The sequence below is a fragment of the Puntigrus tetrazona genome, chromosome 7 (assembly GCF_018831695.1).
Source record: "Puntigrus tetrazona isolate hp1 chromosome 7, ASM1883169v1, whole genome shotgun sequence".
In the NCBI taxonomy this organism is placed as follows: domain Eukaryota; kingdom Metazoa; phylum Chordata; class Actinopteri; order Cypriniformes; family Cyprinidae; genus Puntigrus; species Puntigrus tetrazona.
Genome location: NC_056705.1, coordinates 15,004,673 through 15,032,140, shown reverse-complemented (window position 1 = coordinate 15,032,140; position 27,468 = coordinate 15,004,673). Strand labels below are relative to the sequence as shown.

The following is a 27,468-nucleotide window of genomic DNA, read 5'->3' as shown; positions in this document are numbered from 1 at the left end:
GGTTTTTGAACCTTACGGTGACTCGTAGCGAGATACGGGTATTACCAGAGTGTTGCGACCAAACTAGTGTTACGGAAGTTTATAATGCGAATTATCATCTACTTTGCTTTAAATAATTCAGTTTGATGGATGTCGCACAATCCTGTCTTAATGAAGCCGTGTAAAAATGGCGCTTTCCTACAGTTTATTTAGTAAGTATCTGTCATACGGTGTGGAGGCTATTGGTGCATTTTTTGAGATAACTGACAGTAGCTTTAAGACATCTCTAAGAAGCAATATCTTTGCTTTTTCGCATTCTTGCTCACCGTGCAGTGAGTTAAAATATGCAGTGCGTTTGTAACCTGTTCATACACATTCTGCAACACTTATAAAAACATGTTTTGCGGTAGTTGCTCAGATATCACCTGCATACCAAATTAGACTTGGGCCAAATTCCTATAATTCACCAGCTCAAAGCATAAACCTTGCTTAGAGAGAATTTAAGGCGATTTTCCACCACTTGTATCTGTACAGCACAAACTGTTTTCGAGTTTTTACTTTTAAAGCTTTGTTGTTACTAAATGCGTATATTTTCTTTTTTATATATACAACAGGCAATATCCAAGTACATGGAATATGACTTTTATGTAATCTGCAACTATGAAACCCCCGTTTCGTCGGAGAGCTGAACCATCACGCTTCGTTCTTAAGGGCACTGCGGAAGAGTCCACCGTAAATAACAGATCGCTCTGCAAAGGATGGAACCGCAAAGATCTTCAGAGCTTTTTACAAGCTTTGAAACAGCAGCAGAATTTTGAAAAGGAATTAGATCTGACTGAGATTCAAAAGAAAGTTCCCCACCGTTCCCTCAAAGAGGTAAACTAATGACACCAAGCTGTGGATGAACATGCCTGTGCCCATGGTAATGCAATTATTACTGTTTGGTTTCAGATCGAAGACCTGATAATGACCCTGAAGTCAAGAGTGCTGCAGAGGGTGTATCTGCAGGTCCAGAGTCAGAAGAGAGAGGAGCGCAAAGCTAAAGTACCCATTGAATTATGGGCAGAGCTGGTCCAGAAAATAACTAGGCCCCATGAGAAGACCATATCTTCTGCCTTTGACCAGGTCTGTATGGGACATTTGAGTAATGCCTAACATCGTTAGAATGACTCTGCTGTACAAGTACCGAACACTGATTGTAATGCTAAACTTCACAAAAACTATAAACTGGTTCTACAAATCCGATTGGTTAATCGCAATGTTGTTCAAAGATGTTGATCCAGGAACACGTCGAACTCCGAAAAATCTGGTTCTGCGTACAGGTTCACCTCAATAACTTCTCAGCCTTAGTCTGACTGCACAAAAATTCGACCTAGTTATGAGTTTGACTGAATCTGAAACAGTCACTACATGGAAGTGGGATGATAATCTTTGTATTTGACACCATAATCACGCAACTGATTATGATGCTAGTTTATGACTTCTATTTATAGTTCTAGAGAACAAAGCACTTGTTAGTCACTTGCACTGTACTTTGTTTTATTGCCTTTATCTTCTTAATTAAAAAAAAAAAACCCTTTGTCATCAGATGCTAGTGATTGCTGCTGTTGAGCCCTGTGGCATGATGCACTCTGAACCTCCACACCCCGTAATCCAAACACCTGCTTTCTCCGGTCCTCACCCTGTCCGGTCTCCTAAAACGCCCTCTCGGCCTTCTGCCTCAGAGATGAGCGCGAATCCCAGCACTTCTGCTCGCTCAGTTGCATCTCTCAATCAGCCTGACTCTAGTTCTAATGCTGTTGAACTTCTCAGCCAGTTGGATAAAGCACCAAGCAGTTCACCTCTAGTGCCTGAAACACCTGAGACACCTGAGACACTTACACCAAGATCCTCACAGATGACAAGAAGCCAGAGCCAACTGCAGTCAGAAGTCGGGCCAACAGTGTCCAGTGCTGTTTTACCGTCCGTTTCCTTAAATAAGGACAGTGAAGTTCAGTCGGGACTGTTAGATCATGATTACCCATGCAACCCAATAACGCTAAAGAGTGTTGTGAATTTTGACAAGATTTATCGGTATTTAAGTGACATTGAATCTAAAACCTGCAAATCAGCTCTTACTTCAATGGGTAAGTATTGTTAAATTATACATTTGCATGTATTTTAAAAAATTACACTCTTCATGAGCATTTTACACATTCTTTCAGGGATGTGTGAAGTTAGAATAACCCAAGGATTATTTATTTACCTGCCATCTTGTTGTATTACGTTCTTTTATTTAGTGTAACAAAAATATATATTTGTCTTTTAAAAGCCTTTTTTTTAAATTAATGTTAATCACTTGTGGTTCTGACTTTGTTTATCTATAAAAAGCATTTGAAACATTTTTCTGTCAATCAAATAGGAATGATATTGGAGTGAGTAAATGACAGTGAACAGCATTTATATTTTCCACATTTCCTCCTCAGAGAGCGCAGTGCTGCTGGATATGTTGATGTGTTTGCCTGAGGAGCTCCACTCACTGGACTGCAAGGAACTTCAACATCATCTTCTCCAGATATACTCACAGCTCACCCAACCTGCAAAAATGCCAGTTTCCTCTTTAAACACCGACAGAGAAATCCAACAGGCCGATGTAGCTGATTCAACTCCATTAACACAGAATCTCAGGACCGCTGTGGGATCCGCTGCAGAGCCCTCCAGTGAGTCCTCTTTCACAGAATCAGCAAAGGACAAAAAAGACTGGGCTACAGCTGGCACCTGTCCTCTCAACCCTTTGTTAGTTCCAGTAGCTTTGCTGAAAAGACAGGCCCTGGATTCTGAGAAATGATATGCTTAGCCCGTCTCAGTTCAGCCTCATTAATGTTCTGTGTGGGTCTTATGTTTCACTTTGCTACAGGTTTAGATGTTATTTTTTTTCTTTTGTTTCGGAAAATGTGTGCATATTAACTATTCATATTCCGAAAATGAACAAGTTAAAATTTCATAATGATAATTCTGTTCAAATAAGTTTGTTGCAATAAAACAAGACTTTAAAGAAAAATGTAAATAAATGTAACTTTAAATATTAAACGCAGTCTCAAAGCTTCAAGCTTCTTGGGGGTATGTAAACCACCTTAGTTTGCAATTTGTACGTTTTTGATATCACCATCTCTGATTAGGGCCCTTGAAATGATTTAAATAAGGTTTCATGTTGATGAGAGATATACGTTCAATTTATATTTGCCATTGTACGTTACATGCCCAACCCACACTTTCACTTCCAGAATATAGCTGGCCGTGCATAATGGAGTCCTGCTGCAACTTGACATCATAGTTGTAAAATTTCATCTACATAAAGCTGCCTCCAAAAATATGTCAGACCATAAAAATATTGTAAAATATATATAATATTGTATATTAAGAAAAGAGAGCCAGAGAGGTTTTTTTTAATTTTTTTTTTTACTGTAAATTTAATTCAGAATGTTACGTTTGGTCAATTTAAACTAATTGTTAAAAACTAATTGTTGGTTGTCAATTTGTCCTGAAAAAATTGCAACATATTGCTGGTTTTGCATTAGCAAGTGGGGGTGGGGATACTTGTTACTGCAGAAAAAAAAACCTGTACGGGCAGAGAAAGGTGTAACATTTCATTTGAAAAAAAAGGTCGATACTGATTGTAAAGCAGCTGATTATAAGTTTCTTTTTCCTGATTATCTGTTCGCTGTGTGGCTACCCACCCAACATGACCTCTGCAACTCACCATCAATCACATTGTTTGACATGCTGTGATAAGATATCTGAGATAAAGCCGCTTGCCTTTGTGACTGGAATACATAAAAACGAAAAAGTACCAATTCAGTTGCGGGTCATTTATGTGTAATGTATTTAAAAGAGGAAGTATCCTAACATAGATGTCTTGATCAGTATACTCTAAATACAAAAATGCCTTACACTACAGTGACAAAAATGACCGTTCCTACTTTCAAATGACTAGTCATCTATTAAATGTTGAGGATTACGTATTTCCAAAGCGATTTAAAGTGTTCTTCTGCAGTTAAAAAAATGCTCACTGTTATACTTTGGAATAACTTGTAATGTAAAAATAATGTAAACAAACGTAATCTGACGAGAATAAATTGAGAGGTAGAATGTACAGTGAGGGAGTCATAAACTGTGGTTTTGTTGTGTGTCTGAGTGAGAGAAAACTAAAAAATACTGTACTGAAAATAACTAATCAAGAGGCATGAAAGTAACTGGGAATGCTGTTTTGTTAAGATACTCTGTCCCTCTCTGAGATCATGATGCTTGATGTTTTTTACAGTGCAACACACAATAGCTCAAGAATATTATTTTGTTGTCCACATATTTTATTGCATTTACAGAGGAAAAAGATAACAAAAATAAACATCTGAGATTAGAATTCATTATAAGGAAGTGTATATAAAGCTAATAAATAATTTGTGGTTAATATATAATTTACAAACAAGTTTAAGTTAACGCAATGTCATTTTGAATAAATGAGAAATGAAACTTAGGTTTCACATAACAGTGAATGATAAGTACATGATATATAATTTTATTACACTGATTGTGTTAACATCTGAAGATAAGCAGGGCATCTCTGAAGTGTTACTGCTCGTCATCATGTGATCAAATGCATTACGGTAGGATGATGTTTGTCACACATCTGAGGTACAGAAAATATGCATAACTGTGCAATTGTACGTTATAAATGCAATGCCCTGGCAACTGATTGACTTCTGATAGATCAAGAATCCATATTTTTAAATATGATCCATTATTTAAAAACTGATATATTCAGTGCGTCATACAAAGCATGCATGCCTTTTCAAACACTTCGATTATTAAATATCAAAAGATGTCCGAATCTGAGGTCTGTCCGTTCTCATCTGTCGAGAGGAAAACAAAGAATGAGGAATTCTGGAAAAAACAATCACAAAGTGCTGTTTGGCTATAAAATCATTGGTTATGAGAGTACTGTGTAATTATGTGTAGATCAGAAATTAAAATGTGACATCTTTATTAATCAGGTAAGATAGTTAATTAAGAAACATAATAACAGAAACTCCTGAATATGCTTAGGTCATCTTTACTTGTGAAATGAACAGATTTCACACAAAGGCTGGTAAAATAAAGTTTTACTGCTGCATGCTTCTTTCATGGTCTCTTGGCGTAGTTTATATTACATCCGAAAAGGTTCACAAAATAATCCATGGTGAAATGTGCTCAATAAAATTTTATGATATGATAAGGGGTTTTAAAATACTGATATTACACGCAGGAACATATTAATGTCCAGCTTTCTTTTTTGTAAGTTCATACATTTTTTTTTGTTTTGTTTGTTTGTTTATTTAGATTATAAAAAGTCTGAACGAACTGCCCTGTATTTTCTATTTTTAACTGTTTTAAATTCATTTTAAATACATTTTTAAATAATTGTAAAATATTACTAAATTCCTTGTTTTGTTGTGATTTCTTTTATTATTATTTTATTTCCTTTTATGCAAAGCACTTTAAATTACCTTTGTGTATTAAATGCACTATATAAATAAACTTAATACCAAGTCTTTTACCACTAATCTACAGTGTTAAAAAACAAACAAACATGTTATTCAGGTTCAACCTGTAGGTGATAATTGTTGAATAATGCAGAATTCTTCTTTTTGTTTTTTTTTTACCTGTGTTTGATGTTTCCCTTTGTGGTGGCCATTCAAAATCATCCTCTAACCATTCTTTCACTAACTCTTGCTTAATGTCCTTATTCCTGTGAGACAGAAATAAAGTTATGGACCGGAAGGCGTAAAAACGTATTTATTCAGAAACCCCCCTCTTTTTCCAATACACGCATCACATGTAAATTAGAGTTTTCTCAGATTTTTAGGAGGACTTTTTGAATTTTTTCAATGTCACATGAACATACTGCAGGCCATCTGTCCGCTAACTGATGATCAACAGATGTCAGGTGATGCCACATGACAACAACCCAAAGCAAAGGAGTAAATTATTCTGCAGAAGAAAATACACCTTCTGGAGTGGCCCAATTAAAATCTTGCAACGTGGCTGAAATGCCTTGGCGTGGCCTCAAGACCACATACATCCCTTGAACATTTTTGAACTGAAGCAATATGATAAAGTGCACGAAATCACTTACCTCTTCACCGTTCTTTTGTTCATTATGAGATAAGCTGTCAGGAATGCTACAGTTATTACTGCTACGACTGCCACCGTTCCCAATCCAGCGTAAAATCCAACTTTGTGCACCTGGAGAGTGCAATACTCTCCCAAGTACCAGACCTCCTCAGTATAGCGGCAACTAGAGCATAAATGCATTGCGAGTCTTTTTCAAATTTCAAAGAAACATCTGCTTTTGCTTTTAAACAATTCCAGCTAATGGAAGTTAATTATATCATCCAGTCAGAATGATTCTAAGTTTGCTATTACTTACACAGTATGTACTCGTTCATACTTCTACATTCAAAATAAAGGTTTAGCAGATACATTTATTTAAACTAAGAGCACAGTATTGATTGGAGCAGGCCTAAAATCTTTAAGCTTCAAGCCCAGATCCTGATCCAGATTAACCATCACACACCCGTATAGAAAGAGGTCACCCTGTCAATGAAGTCTGAAAAATATAAAGTGTATAAATATAACACAAAAGTGAAATAAAAGCGCATACTAGCAGGATGGGCCCTCCGAAGAAACTTCACAGGTGCCGCCATTCTCACAAATGATCCGATCACTGTGAGCTGCATTGCATGGAGTCACACATGTCACTTTGCCTTCCAACAGAGCTGGTTGAAAATAATCTCGGTAATCAGAAGGAAAACCTTCTGCAACCTTGAGACACACATCATTAACTGTGGGAAAAAAATGTTAGAGTCACAATAAATACATTAAAATGTTTATGTTAATTTGGCCGCGTGATTGGGACCAATCAGATGTTGAAACATCTCTTTTTCAACATCCGCTATTTCCTCTCTTTTAACACAATGACCTATCATTAAAGATGAAAGGGGTCATGTGATGCGATTTTGTTTTCCTTAAAACAGTGGTAAAAACAGTTAGTGCATAGATAAGATCCCTCAAAGTCTCAAAACCAAAGAGATATTCTTTATTAAAGTTATGACTTGTCCACACCCCCCTAAAAAGTTTCTTTAGCAACATAATATGACCCCTTTAAAAGCAATCCCACAACACCATACAGCCAACACTGTAATTTGATGTAAATATGGTGTAAATAAGGTGTGACCAGCATCACATTCTCACTTCACAAATTGTTTTGTATTTTAGCGGAGAAGCTATATATTGGCCTTACTGCACAACAGCAAAACTTTTATGCATTTTGTATATACTACAAACATGCTTTCTTACGAATCTATCTCTTCTGTGATGCCCTCCAAAATAAGTCCATAACCTAGTCAACATTTTTTCAGCTTCTTAAAAATTATTAGTCTCTGTAGCTCCCCCTTAGAACTATTACTGAAATCACGCAGTACATTTAAATATACATTAACACAAATATACCTCGTTACACACTAAAAATAATCTTAGTTATTTTAGCAGTTAATGTAGTACTTAAAAGGTAAGAACATATTCGGTGTGGAGTATATAATTAAAAAAATATTTATGTTATACAGAATAACTCGCTATTCTTCTTGCTATTAGCCTAATGAGTTAACTGAAAACTTACCACTGAACACAGTCTCTGTTGCAAAGCCACTGGCAACATTAAATGTTGGGACTGGAATTGAAAAAAAGAATCGGCAAACATGGATTAGTAATGCATCCAATAACAATTTAGATCAGAGGCAGAATTCGTATGATGACCTACCTGAACTGTTTATCAAGTCGGCAATGACACCAATCACATCTCTGACCATATTTTTATAAGTACTGTTGATTTCAATGTTATTTTCGATTGCAAGAACTACATCATGATCAACTTTCAGTCTAAAAAAATTTGGATAAAAAAAGAAGGAAAGAAAAAAATATAACAAGTTTTTATAAACAGTTTTAAATTTGTTTGTATTTTAGTGTTTTAAAGCTGGAATTTGATGATGTTACCTTGCGGTTTCCTTCAAGGACAAGCTTCTTTTTCTTATTTGACTAAGTGGTCTACCAGCACTTGAAACATGTGACATGAAACAAGATTGCATTAATGTTTAATATGGTATAGATATAATTACAAAATAGCTTTTGCTATCAGTGTATGAATTACCTTAGAATTATGTGGGCCACGTGCGAAAACTTGTCTACAGTTTTTTTATAAATGGGTATCACCTATAATTGAATAAAATATTTCTGTAATTTCTGTTATTGTAGTAAATATACAGTAACATCATCTGCCCAATATATTTTAAAAAAATTATAATGACAATAATATTTATTTGATCAAACCATTTAAACAACAATACTTACTGTGTTATTGAATCTTCTAACAAAATCTCTATATTCTGTTGATGATTGGTTTGTGAAATCTTCTTTAAATGGCTCATTCATTTCCATTGTTACACTGGCTATCCTTTCAATAAAATCTAAAATTAAAAATAGAAAATAAAAAAAATGCATACTTTGTACACTTTGAAATTATACAACTTCCAGTGTAAAATTAATTACAATGAAAGAAAATAAAGGTTACAATTAAATAAATCTCAAAATATAAATCTCATGAAGTCAGTTGATTTAAGGTTTTTCGAGCACTTACAAAAAATGGGTCTATACCATTATTAAATCACAACATGCGTGTTTGAAGAAATTTAAATGCAAAACTTTTTAATTAATTAGACAAATATCACAAAAAAAACACCTGCGGTAACTTTAATTGTGGTGAAAATATTTTAAAGGACAGGTCTAAAAATTATTTTGTAACAAAATTAATTCAAAATTGACATGTCAAGTCCATTTACATTTGTGATGTGAAAATGCAGAGAAAATATATATATTTTAATTATAACCAAATATTTGATAGACAAACCTGGTACTATGCTATTTTCAACATTACTGCAGAATCTCCCTGTAAAACCTGTTGGACAAAAACAACCCAGGTTGTTCGGTTGTGGAGTTCCACCATTTTGACATATAATAGCAGTTGTGGTTCCAGCTGTTGATTGAGTAGAGCTTGCAATTGTTGTTATCAAATCTTTTGTAGTTGTGAAATCAGCTGTAGTTGAGGCAGGATTTGATATAGATGTCAAAGGAGTGGAGTCAGATGTAGTTGCAGATGTTTCTCCTGAAGTTGAACCAGAAACCCCTATTGTGCTATGATATGGAGTTGTAGACGTTTTTGTATTTGAAGGTTCACTGGTTGATGTGACGTCAGTAGTTGTTGAAATTGAATCAGTGGAGTCAGCTATAGTTGCAGATGTTTCTCCTGAAGTTGAACCAGAAACCCCTATTGTGCTATGATATGGAGTTGTAGACGTTTTTGTATTTGAAGGTTCACTGGTTGATGTGACGTCAGTAGTTGTTGAAATTGAATCAGTGGAGTCAGCTATAGTTGCAGATGTTTCTCCTGAAGTTGAACCAGAAACCCCTATTGTGCTATGATATGGAGTTGTAGACGTTTTTGTATTTGAAGGTTCACTGGTTGATGTGACGTCAGTAGTTGTTGAAACTGAATCAGTGGAGTCAGCTATAGTTGCAGATGTTTCTCCTGAAGTTGAACCAGAAGTCCCTATTGTGCTATCATCTGGAGTTGTAGACGTTTTTGTATTTGAAGGTTCACTGGTTGATGAGACGTCAGTAGTTGTTGAAACTGAATCAGTGGAGTCAGCTATAGTTGCAGATGTTTCTCCTGAAGTTGAACCAGAAGTCCCTATTGTGCTATCATCTGGAGTTGTAGACGTTTCTGTATATGAAGGTTCACTGGTTGATGTGACGTCAGTTGTTGTTGAAATTGAATCAGTGGAGTCAGCTAGAGTTGCAGATGTTTCTCCTGAAGTTGAACCAGAAGTCCCTATTGTGCTATCATCTGGAGTTGTAGACGTTTCTGTATTTGAAGGTTCGCTGGTTGATGTGACGTCAGTAGTTGATGAAACTGAATCAGTGGAATCAGCTATAGTTGCAGATGTTTCTCCTGAAGTTGAACCAGAAGTCCCTATTGTGCTATCATCTGGAGTTGTAGACGTTTCTGTATTTGAAGGTTCGCTGGTTGATGTGACGTCAGTAGTTGAAGCTATAGTTGCAGATGTTTCTCCTGAAGTTGAACCAGAAGTCCCTATTGTGCTATCATCTGGAGTTGTAGACGTTTCTGTATTTGAAGGTTCGCTGGTTGATGTGACGTCAGTAGTTGTTGAAACTAAATCAGTGGAATCAGCTATAGTTGCAGATGTTTCTCCTGAAGTTGAACCAGAAGTCCCTATTGTGCTATCATCTGGAGTTGTAGACGTTTCTGTATTTGAAGGTTCGCTGGTTGATGTGACGTCAGTAGTTGATGAAACTAAATCAGTGGAATCAGCTATAGTTGCAGATGTTTCTCCTGAAGTTGAACCAGAAGTCCCTATTGTGCTATCATCTGGAGTTGTAGATGTTTCTGTATTTGAAGGTTCACTGGTTGATGTGACGTCAGTAGTTGTTGAAACTGAATCAGTGGAGTCAGCTATAGTTGCAGATGTTTCTCCTGAAGTTGAACCAGAAGTCCCTATTGTGCTATCATCTGGAGTTGTAGATGTTTCTGTATTTGAAGGTTCACTGGTTGATGTGACGTCAGTAGTTGTTGAAAATGAATCAGTGGAGTCAGCTATAGTTGCAGATGTTTCTCCTGAAGTTGAACCAGAAGTCCCTATTGTGCTATCATCTGGAGTTGTAGATGTTTCTGTATTTGAAGGTTCACTGGTTGATGTGACGTCAGTAGTTGTTGAAACTGAATCAGTGGAGTCAGCTATAGTTGCAGATGTTTCTCCTGAAGTTGAACCAGAAGTCCCTATTGTGCTATCATCTGGAGTTGTAGATGTTTCTGTATTTGAAGGTTCACTGGTTGATGTGACGTCAGTAGTTGTTGAAAATGAATCAGTGGAGTCAGCTATAGTTGCAGATGTTTCTCCTGAAGTTGAACCAGAAGTCCCTATTGTGCTATCATCTGGAGTTGTAGATGTTTCTGTATTTGAAGGTTCACTGGTTGATGTGACGTCAGTAGTTGTTGAAACTGAATCAGTGGAATCAGCTATAGTTGCAGATGTTTCTCCTGAAGTTGAACCAGAAGTCCCTATTGTGCTATCATCTGGAGTTGTAGATGTTTCTGTATTTGAAGGTTCACTGGTTGATGTGACGTCAGTAGTTGTTGAAACTGAATCAGTGGAGTCAGCTATAGTTGCAGATGTTTCTCCTGAAGTTGAACCAGAAGTCCCTATTGTGCTATCATCTGGAGTTGTAGATGTTTCTGTATTTGAAGGTTCACTGGTTGATGTGACATCAGTAGTTGTTGAAACTAAATCAGTGGAATCAGCTATAGTTGCAGATGTTTCTCCTGAAGTTGAACCAGAAGTCCCTATTGTGCTATCATCTGGAGTTGTAGATGTTTCTGTATTTGAAGGTTCACTGGTTGATGTGACGTCAGTAGTTGTTGAAACTGAATCAGTGGAATCAGCTATAGTTGCAGATGTTTCTCCTGAAGTTGAACCAGAAGTCCCTATTGTGCTATCATCTGGAGTTGTAGATGTTTCTGTATTTGAAGGTTCACTGGTTGATGTGACGTCAGTAGTTGTTGAAACTAAATCAGTGGAATCAGCTATAGTTGCAGATGTTTCTCCTGAAGTTGAACCAGAAGTCCCTATTGTGCTATCATCTGGAGTTGTAGACGTTTCTGTATTTGAAGGTTCGCTGGTTGATGTGACGTCAGTAGTTGTTGAAACTAAATCAGTGGAATCAGCTATAGTTGCAGATGTTTCTCCTGAAGTTGAACCAGAAGTCCCTATTGTGCTATCATCTGGAGTTGTAGACGTTTCTGTATTTGAAGGTTCGCTGGTTGATGTGACGTCAGTAGTTGTTGAAACTAAATCAGTGGAATCAGCTATAGTTGCAGATGTTTCTCCTGAAGTTGAACCAGAAGTCCCTATTGTGCTATCATCTGGAGTTGTAGATGTTTCTGTATTTGAAGGTTCACTGGTTGATGTGACGTCAGTAGTTGTTGAAACTGAATCAGTGGAGTCAGCTATAGTTGCAGATGTTTCTCCTGAAGTTGAACCAGAAGTCCCTATTGTGCTATCATCTGGAGTTGTAAACGTTTCTGTATTTGAAGGTTTACTGGTTAATGTGACGTCAGTTGTTGTTGAAACTGAATCAGTGGAGTCAGCTATAGTTGCAGATGTTTCTCCTGAAGTTGAACCAGAAGTCCCTATTGTGCTATCATCTGGAGTTGTAGATGTTTCTGTATTTGAAGGTTCACTGGTTGATGTGACATCAGTAGTTGTTGAAACTGAATCAGTGGAGTCAGCTATAGTTGCAGATGTTTCTCCTGAAGTTGAACCAGAAGTCCCTATTGTGCTATCATCTGGAGTTGTAGATGTTTCTGTATTTGAAGGTTCACTGGTTGATGTGACGTCAGTAGTTGTTGTTGAAACTGAATCAGTGGAGTCAGCTATAGTTGCAGATGTTTCTCCTGAAGTTGAACCAGAAGTCCCTATTGTGCTATCATCTGGAGTTGTAGACGTTTCTGTATTTGAAGGTTCGCTGGTTGATGTGACGTCAGTAGTTGTTGAAACTAAATCAGTGGAATCAGCTATAGTTGCAGATGTTTCTCCTGAAGTTGAACCAGAAGTCCCTATTGTGCTATCATCTGGAGTTGTAGACGTTTCTGTATTTGAAGGTTCGCTGGTTGATGTGACGTCAGTAGTTGTTGAAACTAAATCAGTGGAGTCAGCTATAGTTGCAGATGTTTCTCCTGAAGTTGAACCAGAAGTCCCTATTGTGCTATCATCTGGAGTTGTAGACGTTTCTGTATTTGAAGGTTCAGCTGGTTGATGTGACGTCAGTAGTTGTTGAAACTAAATCAGTGGAGTCAGCTATAGTTGCAGATGTTTCTCCTGAAGTTGAACCAGAAGTCCCTATTGTGCTATCATCTGGAGTTGTAGACGTTTCTGTATTTGAAGGTTCGCTGGTTGATGTGACGTCAGTAGTTGTTGTTGAAACTGAATCAGTGGAATCAGCTATAGTTGCAGATGTTTCTCCTGAAGTTGAACCAGAAGTCCCTATTGTGCTATCATCTGGAGTTGTAGACGTTTCTGTATTTGAAGGTTCACTGGTTGATGTGACATCAGTAGTTGTTGAAACTAAATCAGTGGAATCAGCTATAGTTGCAGATGTTTCTCCTGAAGTTGAACCAGAAGTCCCTATTGTGCTATCATCTGGAGTTGTAGATGTTTCTGTATTTGAAGGTTCACTGGTTTGTGACGTCAGTAGTTGTTGAAACTGAATCAGTGGATTTATAGTTGCAGATGTTTCTCCTGTTGAACCAGAAGTCCCTGTGCTTGATTGTAGATGTTTCTGTATTTGAAGTTTAGTTGATGTGAAAGTAGTTGAATCAGTGGAGTCAGCTATAGTTGCAGATGTTTCTCCTGAAGTTGAACCAGAAGTCCCTATTGTGCTATCATCTGGAGTTGTAGATGTTTCTGTATTTGAAGGTTCACTGGTTGATGTGACGTCAGTAGTTGTTGAAACTGAATCAGTGGAGTCAGCTATAGTTGCAGATGTTTCTCCTGAAGTTGAACCAGAAGTCCCTATTGTGCTATCATCTGGAGTTGTAGATGTTTCTGTATTTGAAGGTTCACTGGTTGATGTGACGTCAGTAGTTGTTGAAACTAAATCAGTGGAATCAGCTATAGTTGCAGATGTTTCTCCTGAAGTTGAACCAGAAGTCCCTATTGTGCTATCATCTGGAGTTGTAGATGTTTCTGTATTTGAAGGTTCACTGGTTGATGTGACGTCAGTAGTTGTTGAAACTGAATCAGTGGAGTCAGCTATAGTTGCAGATGTTTCTCCTGAAGTTGAACCAGAAGTCCCTATTGTGCTATCATCTGGAGTTGTAGATGTTTCTGTATTTGAAGGTTCACTGGTTGATGTGACATCAGTAGTTGTTGAAACTAAATCAGTGGAATCAGCTATAGTTGCAGATGTTTCTCCTGAAGTTGAACCAGAAGTCCCTATTGTGCTATCATCTGGAGTTGTAGATGTTTCTGTATTTGAAGGTTCACTGGTTGATGTGACGTCAGTAGTTGTTGAAACTGAATCAGTGGAAGCTATAGTTGCAGATGTTTCTCCTGAAGTTGAACCAGAAGTCCCTATTGTGCTATCATCTGGAGTTGTAGATGTTTCTGTATTTGAAGGTTCACTGGTTGATGTGACGTCAGTAGTTGTTGAAACTGAATCAGTGGAATCAGCTATAGTTGCAGATGTTTCTCCTGAAGTTGAACCAGAAGTCCCTATTGTGCTATCATCTGGAGTTGTAGACGTTTCTGTATTTGAAGGTTCGCTGGTTGATGTGACGTCAGTAGTTGTTGAAACTAAATCAGTGGAATCAGCTATAGTTGCAGATGTTTCTCCTGAAGTTGAACCAGAAGTCCCTATTGTGCTATCATCTGGAGTTGTAGACGTTTCTGTATTTGAAGGTTCGCTGGTTGATGTGTCAGTAGTTGTTGAAACGTCAGTAGTTGTTTTCTCCTGAAAACTAAATCAGTGGAATCAGCTATAGTTTGCAGATGTGGAATCAGCTTTCTCTCTGAAGTTGAACCAGAAGTCCCTATTGTGCTATCATCTGGAGTTGTAGATGTTTCTGTATTTGAAGGTTCACTGGTTGATGTGACGTCAGTAGTTGTTGAAAATGAATCAGTGGAGTCAGCTATAGTTGCAGATGTTTCTCCTGAAGTTGAACCAGAAGTCCCTATTGTGCTATCATCTGGAGTTGTAAACGTTTCTGTATTTGAAGGTTTACTGGTTAATGTGACGTCAGTTGTTGTTGAAACTGAATCAGTGGAGTCAGCTATAGTTGCAGATGTTTCTCCTGAAGTTGAACCAGAAGTCCCTATTGTGCTATCATCTGGAGTTGTAGATGTTTCTGTATTTGAAGGTTCACTGGTTGATGTGACATCAGTAGTTGTTGAAACTAAATCAGTGGAGTCAGCTATAGTTGCAGATGTTTCTCCTGAAGTTGAACCAGAAGTCCCTATTGTGCTATCATCTGGAGTTGTAGATGTTTCTGTATTTGAAGGTTCACTGGTTGATGTGACGTCAGTAGTTGTTGTTGAAACTGAATCAGTGGAGTCAGCTATAGTTGCAGATGTTTCTCCTGAAGTTGAACCAGAAGTCCCTATTGTGCTATCATCTGGAGTTGTAGACGTTTCTGTATTTGAAGGTTCGCTGGTTGATGTGACGTCAGTAGTTGTTGAAACTAAATCAGTGGAATCAGCTATAGTTGCAGATGTTTCTCCTGAAGTTGAACCAGAAGTCCCTATTGTGCTATCATCTGGAGTTGTAGACGTTTCTGTATTTGAAGGTTCGCTGGTTGATGTGACATCAGTAGTTGTTGAAACAAAATCAGTGGAATCAGCTATAGTTGCAGATGTTTCTCCTGAAGTTGAACCAGAAGTCCCTATTGTGCTATCATCTGGAGTTGTAGACGTTTCTGTATTTGAAGGTTCGCTGGTTGATGTGACGTCAGTAGTTGTTGAAACTAAATCAGTGGAGTCAGCTATAGTTGCAGATGTTTCTCCTGAAGTTGAACCAGAAGTCCCTATTGTGCTATCATCTGGAGTTGTAAACGTTTCTGTATTTGAAGGTTTACTGGTTGATGTGACGTCAGTAGTTGTTGTTGAAACTGAATCAGTGGAGTCAGCTATAGTTGCAGATGTTTCTCCTGAAGTTGAACCAGAAGTCCCTATTGTGCTATCATCTGGAGTTGTAGATGTTTCTGTATTTGAAGGTTCACTGGTTGATGTGACATCAGTAGTTGTTGAAACTAAATCAGTGGAATCAGCTATAGTTGCAGATGTTTCTCCTGAAGTTGAACCAGAAGTCCCTATTGTGCTATCATCTGGAGTTGTAGATGTTTCTGTATTTGAAGGTTCACTGGTTGATGTGACGTCAGTAGTTGTTGAAAATGAATCAGTGGAGTCAGCTATAGTTGCAGATGTTTCTCCTGAAGTTGAACCAGAAGTCCCTATTGTGCTATCATCTGGAGTTGTAGATGTTTCTGTATATGAAGGTTCACTGGTTGATGTGACGTCAGTAGTTGTTGAAACTGAATCAGTGGAGTCAGCTATAGTTGCAGATGTTTCTCCTGAAGTTGAACCAGAAGTCCCTATTGTGCTATCATCTGGAGTTGTAGACGTTTCTGTATTTGAAGGTTCGCTGGTTGATGTGACGTCAGTAGTTGTTGAAACTAAATCAGTGGAATCAGCTATAGTTGCAGATGTTTCTCCTGAAGTTGAACCAGAAGTCCCTATTGTGCTATCATCTGGAGTTGTAGACGTTTCTGTATTTGAAGGTTCGCTGGTTGATGTGACATCAGTAGTTGTTGAAACAAAATCAGTGGAATCAGCTATAGTTGCAGATGTTTCTCCTGAAGTTGAACCAGAAGTCCCTATTGTGCTATCATCTGGAGTTGTAGACGTTTCTGTATTTGAAGGTTCGCTGGTTGATGTGACGTCAGTAGTTGTTGAAACTAAATCAGTGGAATCAGCTATAGTTGCAGATGTTTCTCCTGAAGTTGAACCAGAAGTCCCTATTGTGCTATCATCTGGAGTTGTAAACGTTTCTGTATTTGAAGGTTCACTGTTTGATGTGACATCAGAAATTGATGAAATATCTGATGCATAAAAGGAAGCAGCTGAATCAGCATTAACAGAACTTGAAGTGAGGTCTGTTGTGGAAATAGAAACAGTCGTTGTTATTGGTATAGCACTATATAGACAATTTTTCTTTATTCAGTTGAACATTTGTTGAAAATGCTCTATACACATTTTTTCAGTTTATATATCCTGTTTCTGTTGTGTAAACTGTTGAAGAAGTTATATCTTTAGTTATATTAGAAATCTCTGTCGTTCCACTATGTTCTGTAGGCAATGTTTGTTCTGTCATCTAATGTGACTGTTTATGTGCGTGTGTGTGTTTGCTTGCTTGCACACTGTACACTGTCCCCCACTTTCTTGAAAACCAAGCTTAAATGAGGGTAAAATAAAGTAAAAGGGGCAAATCTTTGTAGAAAATTAATAGCAAATTTTGGAAACCCAGTTATTAAAAAAAGTACTTATTTATGACTTGTATAATCATGTATTTGTATTCTTGAGGCTAACATTCGAAAATATTAACATTTTGTTACAATTATGGTTTAAGATTGGGAATTTGAATCCAAAATATTCCAGGTGAAGGTTTTTTTAAATCCTCACATGCAAACTGTGTTGTGTTTTTATGCTTATGTTTTTAACTTATTTATAATCATTTATTTACATAATCATTTTAGAATTTTTTTGTGACGACTGTTAAGCACTCTTTTTTGGTATCAAAAATGGTTACATACATCTCCAGGCTGCGTATGCAACCATGTTTCCTCAAAGGAACAAGACGCCCCGTCGATGATGCTATTGGGAACGCCTTTAGCGTGATCTCTGTCATGAAGCAAGCACAGGCAGGGATGACAGAAGTGTGGCTACGAGACACAGTGTCTCGTTCCTACGTAACATACATAACCCGGAGACATTCCTCTTCAGGAACTCGAGCTGCATCGATGACGCTATGGGGAACGAGATGCCCACACCACAAGAAGAGCCCAAAGTGGCTCTCAAGTCCAATCCATACCAACGGATAAACGTATGGGGCAGTGTCACAGTCCTCGACCATTGAGACCCCAGATAACAGGGCCTCGGAGGCCTCCACACCTTGTGTCAAGTGCGCTCTGACTTCTAGTCACAGTGGGAGCCCAGAGGACTCAAAAGCAGTATTGATGGCATCCAGTTAAGCATCTGCTGGCCAGCTCCAGAAAGGGAGGAAGATTGAGAGTCTGGAGTATGTTCGAGAGGAGGTCCCTCCTAACTGGAATCTCCTGTGGAGAGCCGTCTAAGAAGGCCCTCAGGTCCAAGAACCATACTCGACCTAGCCAGAATAGTGCTACAAGTAGTAAACCGACTGTGTCCTGGTGCACTCTCTCCAGAACTCTGGGAAGCAGAGCAATCGAAGGAAAGTCAGTACTATGGCATCCAGCCTGAGTTGAGCTGGATGAGCTAAAGAGAACCAGAGCGGACATTGCGCATTCAAGTCGCGAAGAGGTCCACCTCTGCCTGATGAAACACTCTCCAGATCTGCTTGACCCACAGGGAGCATCCATTTCCCAGGCTTTGACCCTTGCCTCAACAGAATGTCTGCTTTCACATTAACCTGCCTGGGAATATACACAGCTCTCAGTGGGAGGAGTCTGTCCAGTGCCCACACAAGGATCTGGTGCACCAGCTTGTATAAGCGACACGAACATAGACTTCCTTGGTGATTTATGAAAGAGACCACAGATGTGTTGTTAGTGTGCACCAACACGTCGATGCACCAACATGTCGATCCCTACCGCGGGCCGAGTGGCCACTCATGCTTTCCAAGCATTGGTACAAACCTCAGGAACTTCCTGTGAGAAGGATGGATAGACACATCTTTTAGATCTAACATGACAAACCAGTCCTTGGACTTGATTTCAGACACGCCCTGTTTGACAGTGAGCATCTTGAACTTTAGCTTCATCACTGAGCGGTTCAGGAGCCTGAGATCTAAAATAAGCCTCAGCCCAACTATGAAGTACTGGCTGTAGAACCCAAAACCTCTTACGTGAAGAGAGACCACCTCGATGGCCTCCTTCCTCCAGAGAGTATCTACTTCCTGTTCTATCATGAGAGCCTGCTCTGTGCCCATGAATGTGGGCAGAACGCCTGCGAATGTGGTGGAGGCAATCCAAACTGGATTCTGTAGCCTTTTTCTACAGTCTGCAGGACCCAACGAGAAACATTTGGTAGCCCCAAGTTGCAAAATCACTAGATCTGGTGAGAAAGGAAGAGGATAGGAGATCGTCATCCTCATTGCCTTCACAAAATCCTGCCGCAAATCCCTGAGCACAGCTGCCAAATGCACCTCGGTGAAAGCAGGGCTGGCACCATGAGGAATTCCGTAACGCACACGCTTCCGCTGTGCCTCAACAAAAGTGGGCGAGAACCTGGGTGAAAGTGAGGCCGGCAGCATGAGTAACGCCGGTAAAGAGTGTCTCCTTAAAGAGAGCCCTCTGAGAGCTAAGCATATGCAGTGCTTGCTCTTGAGCAGATAACATCTAGACTGTGTGTATTCCCACCCATAAAGTAGTTTGGGAGGGGAACAACACAGCCCGAAATGCTGCAAGCTCATGTCCTCGTCTTCACTTGTAAATGGTAATTAGGAAGACAGCTTACCAAAAGACAGAGCGCATCGCTGAATGACAATAAGCTGAAGCCAGCTGCACTCCACATGCTTATATCCTTCCTGGCTAATGACATCATCAGCCCATGACGTCTCGCAGATCATTTGGACTGATTACACATACTATTCAGAGCATAGTCACACTGGAGGTGTTCCCCATGGCGTCATTGACACGGCTCGAGTTCCTGAACTGATATTTTCGGACAGGATCTGGCATTGTCATGAACTCGGTCCACAAACTTCCATTCACCAATAGATGTTATTCTCTCACTGCATTGACTCTTGCACAACACCACTGCTGTATTTCACTCTGGACTTCAATTCCCAACATCTATAGCACTGTCATCCTGATCACCAATCACTCTCACACCATAAGTAGTAGTTCCTAACTCTGTCCAACACAGTGTATTGTTTATCATTTATCCCTCTCCTAAAGATAACTATTTTACTAATGCTATTCTCCAGTTCCTAGTTTGTTCATAGTTTTTTCTCATTAGATTCTCCCATGTTCTGAACTCTGCCTTCTTTCTGGATTTACTTTTTGCCTGTCATCTTGGACAATGTTTGTACTTAGTTTGGATTATTGCTCACTCCCCTGGATTTTTGCTTTGGATTATGTTTGCCGTGGACTGACCTTCGCTTGATTCTCGGACTGCTCTCTGGCTTCCTCCTATATACCTGTCTGCCATTGTACTGGCCCTGCCTGTTTTTAACCATATTATTGAAAAAAGCTTTGCACTTAGATTCACCCGGCTCTCACTTTGTCTCCAAAAGTAAGAAAAGATGGTAGAAAATCATAGGCAGGTACAAATTAAAATAAATATAATCCAATGGTATATATTAGGGATGTAATTACTAACAACTAAAATAGTTAATAAACTGGACTGATGTCGGATATAATGTAGAAATCACTATCTTCTGTATAAAGTTTTATAAAGATGAAGTATGGTTCTAAAAATTCGACAGTGAATTTCCTTGGTGACAATGATGCCTCAGTACGGCAAAAAAATAAATTTCTATGGCAATCGCAAAGACCAAGACCGCAACCCAAGTTATAAAATTATGCAAGCAATAGATGTTTTATTATTACATGAAAATTTTTAACATTTCATTTACATTTTTTAACATTAACATTTAAATTTAAACAAAATGCAAGTTCAGTGGTTTTAAAATGATTTGCCAAGTTTCGTATACTTCCACTTACAATTTTGTGTATTGTATTATAGCTTTCATTTTATTTCATCTAAATATTTGCATTTTTTTTTATTCTGTAATTTTTATTCTGGGTGTATATAAAAATTTTGTGTAATTTCATATTCTTAAAGTAAAACTTCTTAAATTAATTTTAGTTGGTTGTGATTTAAATAAAAAATTGCCTGTTATAGTTGTGGAAGCAGTGTCTGCTGTAGGTGTAGGAGAAGTGACTGTTGGATAATGGTATGAGGTTTACACTGGCAACAGACAAATAATGCACAAATAATTATTTTCCATGTAATGATGCAGTCTTTTGTGCTGGGTCAGTTTATGCCCCATCTGAAAATATCTGGCATCGCAAATTGTTGGGTTTTTTTAAAATGACTACAGTTTTATTATTGTTTACAACTATTAAACAATGTAATTCTGCACATTATGTACATGTTTATCCCGCCATAATATTTTCATATGCAACAATGAACATTTTATGTATATTTTTTACCCTACCTGAAATGAGAGAAAGACCCAAGATCAGAATGAATGAAGAAGTGTAGCTTATCCTAGTCATTTCCCAGAACGATGCCAGAGCTCAAACACATGAAAAATAATACACCGGAGCCTCAGTCCTGTACTGGTGTAGCTTCTAACAGATCTCAGCATCTGTAACAGTTCAGACCTGAGCACAAGGCACACATATTAGAACACATTCTGAAAATCATAATCATGTATCAAAGTCCACTGTGAGAGAGGTTTGTACATCCCTTATAAAGATAAAGACTCATTCCTTCTGAATCATTTCTATTTAATTCCAACATTTCATTTTACAACACACTATTTTTAAACAAATGTGGATGTTTCCTCACATTATTTTATTGAACTGAGCACACCTATTCAGGACATCATAACACTTACGATACACAGCTGTTACGTAACACATCACAATAAATATTTGTTATTTTAAATAATAACATACTGTATGTAATGAATATATTTCTTGTCACAATAATGTATTAAAGTATAAAGGCAAATGTGCAATTATAATGGATTTTTAGGCCAGAAAAGAAAAGGCCAGCCAGAATTTTATAACGTTTCTGTCACGTGTGTGGTAAGCACGAGCGCACACAACTACCGTAAATGAAAATAAAGAGATTTAATCCAGGTAGGGATGAAATAAACAATATAAATACAGGCAGGCAGAACAAAAACCAGGTAGGGACATCGACGATCGGACAACGTGAACTCAAAACACTCAGGACTAAATACACGAGGAAATTGACTACACTGACGAGACACGGCTGCAGACAATAATACAATTAACACGAACTAAAGGCAGGGCACACAGAGCACATGACACGAGACAAAAACAATAACAAAAAGAGTCCAGAGATGTGACAGTTTCGAAATCTATGCATGCAGTGAATATGTGAGTATGTCATGTATTAGTGTTCACTTGCCATTTGTGCCTTATGACTGAGAACGTAACATTACTGTGTAAGTTAGCATTGTCTGAATATCTAACTTTCTCCATTATAGTCCTCAAAACGTATGTGTTACTAGATAGATAGATGCTAAAGTTTATACCATTGCTACCAAGCTTTTATTTTTTTTACACACATTTAATGTTTTAGTACAAATGTCATCCGGGTAAATTGGCTGTGACAATTTAGTGTTTCCAGTTCCACTAGCCTCCATTTGTTTGAATTATGGTGGAAGCCAGAGAAAACATGAAAGCTTCACATAGAAATGATTTCCATGTCTTTGTCTTAGGTTTTGGTAAATTCAAGCTCACTCAATGCATGTGTTTTTTAGAACATAATATATATACTGAAAAATAATAATAATAAAAAAAGATGTGCCATATGAATTGTTAGTGTTTTAAGAATACATTCTCATTTCATATAATCCCTGTCTGATGTAATGGGCCAGCTATTTTTTTTTAATTACTGGTTAATGGGTTAGGCATACAGTGGTGACAAAAATATTTAGAACACGAGTATTTTCACCAGCCAAAAAGATAGATTCAAGTCAGTTATTTCTATTTGCTGTAGTGTGTCAATAAAAAATGCCAGTTTAAATTTCCAAACATTCACTTTGCCATTAATTGTAATAATTAGATTTTTGTCTCAATGCTACATAAAGATGGCATCTTGGAGATGTTGCCACAGTTTATTCTGGATTTAGTCTTTCTCAGTTTGTTCTGCTTCTTCATGTCATTCCAAACAAACCAGATGATGATGAGATCTGCTGTTGTCAGACTACTTGCACAAACAAGAGTCTCACTGGCAAAATGAATGTTTGTAACTGATATTTGCTACTGACATAAACAGCAAAAGATGGATATTACTCACAGTCATTTTTAGCTGGTGAAAATATTAGTGTTCTAATCATTTTGGCCACCACTCAAAGATGTATTACACAATAGTGTGACTACATGCATTTTATCGTTCACTGGTTATGTGAAGATGGAAAGATTAGCTTTTTGTTTGATTTGCTGCTATGGTTTCAAATGCAAAATTTACAACCACAATCTAGGTTTGCTGTGATACCTTGAGTATGGTTGGTGTACTCTGTACTTTGTTCTAATAAAATGTAACCACACCAAACATCACCTGAAAAATATCTGGGTAACTGACCAACATTTCAAAAACATCTGCATTGTTCTTTAGGCTAAAATAAGAAATAGACATCATGATATGAAAAACTATCAAAAATGACAATTGTTACAGTTTAAAAACATGATATCGCAAAATCTTAAATGCTGCAGTCCTGTTTTATTTAATGTATTCCAAAGTTTTTATCAGTATTATTGAATCAGTATTTATCATTATTATACGGATATTTTCCATTAACATATTGCAGATAGCAAACCATTCAGTATCCTGATATAAAGATTCTTAAAGATATCAAATTAGTCTGTTGATATCTCCAGTGATGGTGGAAATAAAAGTTATTATGGACTTTGGTTCATACAAATATATATAAACAGGATTCTTTAATATCTACACGATACACATGAATATCACAGTTCTGTCCATTAATCATGTAGATGAGAAGGGGTTAGGGGGACACCCAGGCCTCATACCATGGCTCTGTAAAAGCAAGTCATTTACTCTTACTATAGTAATTACACACTTTTACATCTCTATTGGCTAATATATACGGCATTACTACTTAAATCAAGATAATGGGAGAATTAATATCAATATTAATATGAAGGATATGGCAGCATGGCAGCTGTCACCAAGCCAGCAGAGGGAGCCCTGACCTCTGGGTGATCTGCATCCACTCCCTCTGCGTTAACTTCCTGTTCCTGGACTATAAAGACTGCAGCAAGCCACTCACCTGCAGGTTGCATTGTTTCGCCTGTCTCATAGTTAGATCGTTCGTGGATTATAGTTTCTGGTTTTGACCCTGTCTGTTCTCTGATTCTCTGATCGTTTGCCGCCTGACCTGACCTTCTGCCTGTCTCTGGATTTCGTTATTGCCTCGCCTCCTATATATCTGTTAGCCCTGTTTGACGCCTGCCTGTTATGACCATGCCTTTGTTTAATAAAAGCCTGCACATGGATCCGCACGCCTCAGACCGCTCATTCGTGACAGCAGCACTCCATTCCCTCCTTCAATGCAAATTCATTTTTCAACCACCCAACTGTCAACTAACCTTGACTTATTTTTTGTGAGGTCAGAACAGTTTTATGAGATTTCGGTCTTTTACATGATTTTTTAAAGATTACCTGGGTAGTCATGTCAGTTAAAGATTATTGAATTTGTTAATAAAATGAGCTCACGTCGTCTCCATATTATATTTGATGGTTATATGCTGCGTTTACACCAAAGTCATAATACTGTAACTTTGAGACAACAACAGATAACATGCTACTAACATGCTACTGTGAGATGTTGCTCAAGTACTTGGTACAGACATAGGGCCGTGGCGACGTAGTACAAGTCGTAGCTTTTAGAAAAGGTTGTAAAAAATGTAACATAAATTCAAGATAAAGAGGCAAAGAGCTTTATTGACAGGTGACCTGACCAATGATAACATAAAATTTGGCCCAACAGTCATAACGTAACATTTTGTCTAAAAAAGAAAGGAGACAGGAGAGTAGATTAACTTTCGAAGATTTGGATGAACTTTTGTGTGCAAAAGTTGTGTGCATTTACGCATTAAATAAAATATGTTACGATGTTCATTAATGTTTATTTAAGATTTAGAATGCAACCAATTCTGTGATCACTTACTCAGCCTCAGGTAGTTTTGAATGGGAGAAACTGCAATGTGCAATTTGGCAGAACATACCCAGTTTCTAAATGAAAGAGCCAAACGCTGATTGGTGAAGTTCTCAGCAGCGGTCTTTAGAAGCTCCGGTCCTCATAGAAACTGGAGGCTTGAACGGCCAATGTGCATGCATAGTCTTAAGCATGTTATGACAAATACACTTTTTAAATCCTATTTGAGCATTAGAAAAAACATTTATGGAGCAGTTCATTTGAAATATGTAATTTAATTGTGAGTTCAGTAAGCAGTTTTTCAGATTCAGGATTCCCTTATTCATTTTTAGTAGCACTTGGTGAACAGATTTTCCTTTAAATAGACTTTGTCTCTTTGAAGTGAAACATCAGCTTCAGTGTGATCTATGTGATTCAATGATTATCGATTGAGCCTTGTAAAACGATATTAAATGTGTTGCATTAATTTCAACACAGTGTTTCATTCATGAAGGAATCAGTGCTTTTTCTTTTAAAGGAACCATTGAAAGAATGTTCAATCCATTGCCTCCCCTGCTGACATAATGACTGACAGCCCAGCACTGACACTGCTGAAATATCACTGTATACTCAGTGGCATTAAATGGTCTTAAAATTACAATAATATTGTTTCTGAGGCAGAATATATTCAAATTAAAGAATATTTATTGAGACTGCTCTATGGACAGGTGGTGTAAAAAACTTTGACCTGACACCAAAACAGCTAATTAAAATGGACAACATAAAAACACGTCACTAGCAGTGTTGTGTTGGGTGGGGATGGGAAGCGTTTGGGGACAACAAAGATACAGATCATTAGTTTATGGATGTTGCAATCTACCCCACCTTAAAGTTGATTCATCAGCTCATCTAGATCAAGTGGGCTTCCCACCAGGAGGAGCTCTAGAGTACCTTGCTTAGTGTCACACATGAAAAACAAAGTCAGAGTGAGAAAAAAGTGAGCAGTGGGTTCTTTATTCTGAGCATATTTAAAGCAACTGTTATCAATTATGTCTTAAGCGGAAAGCTATGCAATTGCAAAAACAAAACAAACAAAAAAACTAATTCATTAAACCATTTTAATTTAAAATGTCACTTCAAACCAAAATAACATAATAACATCCTGCAATAAAAAGGTCCATTAATTTTGTCCTCTTACATTAAAATCCATTGACAATTTTGTTCAGAACTGTTTTTGAAACACTTATACAGTGTTTGATTTGTGCATGTTTCCTAATTCAGACTCTTGATTCACATGAAGAATGCAATATTAAGGATAGAGACCCCAGCAGTTTGAAGACGAAAACACATTTATGATGGATTTGTTTATTACTAACAAGCAGCTTTTGACTTCATTGTACGAAAACTGATTTACTGGACACTTGTGGGTTGATGTTTTTATCAGCTATTTTATCAACTTTCATTCTGACGCCACCTATTCACTGCAGAGAATACATCAGTGAGCAAGTGATATACAGTTGCGTGCATGGGTTTCCACTCTTTGGCCTTGTGGGGGAGCAGTTTGCTGAAATAGTCCCTCTCCATGATACATTGGACTGTCTGGGTACAGTGGCAGAGAAAAGAATGTTGGCGAACCTGGAACAATTCTGAATATCAGCTCTCTGTGTTAGTTTGTCTGTTTTTTATTTCACCATTAAGCACAACTAATCTTCTGTGCCTTATTATTAATCTCAGTTATCGTTGATAATCTCAGTCAGGACTGATTTAGTGCAGGGTTCCTCATATCTTGCACTGCAGAGTTTAGCACCAGCCTTGATAAAACTCACCTCCCCTTGATTTTCTAGTGATGTGTGTTTGGTTAGTGTTAGAGCTAAACTCTGCAGGAAGGTGGATCTCGTGGGCCAGATTCGAGGATCCCTGATTTAGTGCATGCATTTTTGCACAGCTTCATTTCACATAATCTGCACAATTTGCATGTACATGTTTTAAATAAATGCACTTCCTAATTTCTGCATAAAAACTCATTTCTTAATTAGTTGATTAGTTAATGGTGTAACATTTGAGTATCTTTGCAAGCATAATCAGCATTTTGTCTACAAATTGCTGAAACTTAAAGCAGTCAATTATGAGGCCAGAATTATTAGGGGTACATCGAGGGAGGGAATGAGAGCAGGACAGAGAGATTAATGTGTCCATGCAATCACCAGTAGGCCAGCAATTAGATAATAGGTTGAGCTCAGCAAACAGATGCTTTTAACTGCCCTTATTGATTGCTCTGACAAGGCTCTTTTTTTCCCATCCACCCTCTCTGCGTTTTTCTGTCTGCAGTTTTTTCCCTCTCTACTTGGCTTGGAAATACATGGATGCCATGGCTGCTGCTGATTTGGCAGGAATCACAGAATGCAGAACCAACAGAGAGGAAGATGGATTTACACTGTATTAGCATTTGAAATGGTGCACTTTAATTCTCCATTTAAAGGCTAGAATGTGCCCTGGGGTAATACACTAATAGCAATAGGACTCAGACATGTATTTATCACACGTGTTTTATTCAATAAAAACATTTTGTCTATGCACATTTTTTAAATACAATATTTATACATTGACAGGATTGCAAATGGTTTTGTCCCCCACACTTTTAATGTCAAACAGTCCCCCGTGCTCAGGTGG

At 37.8% G+C, this 27,468-nt stretch overlaps 2 protein-coding genes across 6 annotated transcripts; one reads left to right on the top strand and one right to left on the bottom strand.

Moving 5' to 3' along the window:
• The first annotated feature begins 12 nt into the window (after positions 1–12).
• snapc2 (small nuclear RNA activating complex, polypeptide 2) lies at positions 13–3,048 on the top strand. The gene is made up of 5 exons (XM_043244216.1): positions 13–191; positions 594–855; positions 931–1,104; positions 1,568–2,105; positions 2,445–3,048. The coding sequence occupies exons 2-5, from the start codon at positions 640–642 to the stop codon at positions 2,804–2,806; spliced, it is 1,290 nt and encodes a 429-aa protein (XP_043100151.1). The 5' UTR covers positions 13–191; positions 594–639; the 3' UTR covers positions 2,807–3,048.
• Positions 3,049–3,454: 406 nt separating this feature from the next.
• Positions 3,455–21,291, bottom strand: muc3a (mucin 3A, cell surface associated). 5 transcript variants are annotated; one of them, XM_043244211.1, is made up of 15 exons: positions 21,097–21,272; positions 14,705–16,831; positions 13,524–13,967; positions 10,169–12,283; positions 9,346–10,048; positions 8,957–9,204; positions 8,401–8,516; positions 8,201–8,262; positions 8,047–8,106; positions 7,814–7,932; positions 7,673–7,723; positions 6,659–6,839; positions 6,131–6,292; positions 5,658–5,743; positions 3,455–4,868 (listed from the first exon to the last, which is right to left on the bottom strand). In XM_043244211.1, exons 1-15 carry the CDS (start codon positions 21,155–21,157, stop codon positions 4,831–4,833), a joined length of 6,573 nt encoding a protein of 2,190 aa, XP_043100146.1. In that variant the 5' UTR covers positions 21,158–21,272; the 3' UTR covers positions 3,455–4,830. The 5 variants fall into 5 exon arrangements, with proteins under 5 accessions (XP_043100146.1, XP_043100147.1, XP_043100148.1 ...); XM_043244212.1 differs by lacking the exon at positions 10,169–12,283 and having other exon boundaries at positions 8,957–10,137; positions 13,754–13,967; positions 21,097–21,273; XM_043244213.1 differs by lacking the exons at positions 10,169–12,283; positions 13,524–13,967 and having other exon boundaries at positions 8,957–10,137; positions 16,471–16,831; positions 21,097–21,282.
• Between the last annotated feature and the right edge of the window lie 6,177 nt (positions 21,292–27,468).

Bases quoted from the DNA above. Each gene is read 5' to 3' on its own strand.
- muc3a (XM_043244211.1), bottom strand. From the start codon at position 21,157: ATGACTAGGATAAGCTACACTTCTTCATTCATTCTGATCTTGGGTCTT. The intron at 6,293-6,658 runs GTATGCGCTTTT...TTTATGCTCTAG, and splicing joins TCGGAGGGCCCATCCTGCTA to TTGCCGCTATACTGAGGAGG. The intron at 5,744-6,130 runs GTAAGTGATTTC...TCTGTCTCACAG, and splicing joins AACAAAAGAACGGTGAAGAG to GAATAAGGACATTAAGCAAG.
- snapc2 (XM_043244216.1), top strand. From the start codon at position 640: ATGAAACCCCCGTTTCGTCGGAGAGCTGAACCATCACGCTTCGTTCTT. The intron at 1,105-1,567 runs GTCTGTATGGGA...CTTTGTCATCAG, and splicing joins TATCTTCTGCCTTTGACCAG to ATGCTAGTGATTGCTGCTGT. The intron at 2,106-2,444 runs GTAAGTATTGTT...TTTCCTCCTCAG, and splicing joins ATCAGCTCTTACTTCAATGG to AGAGCGCAGTGCTGCTGGAT.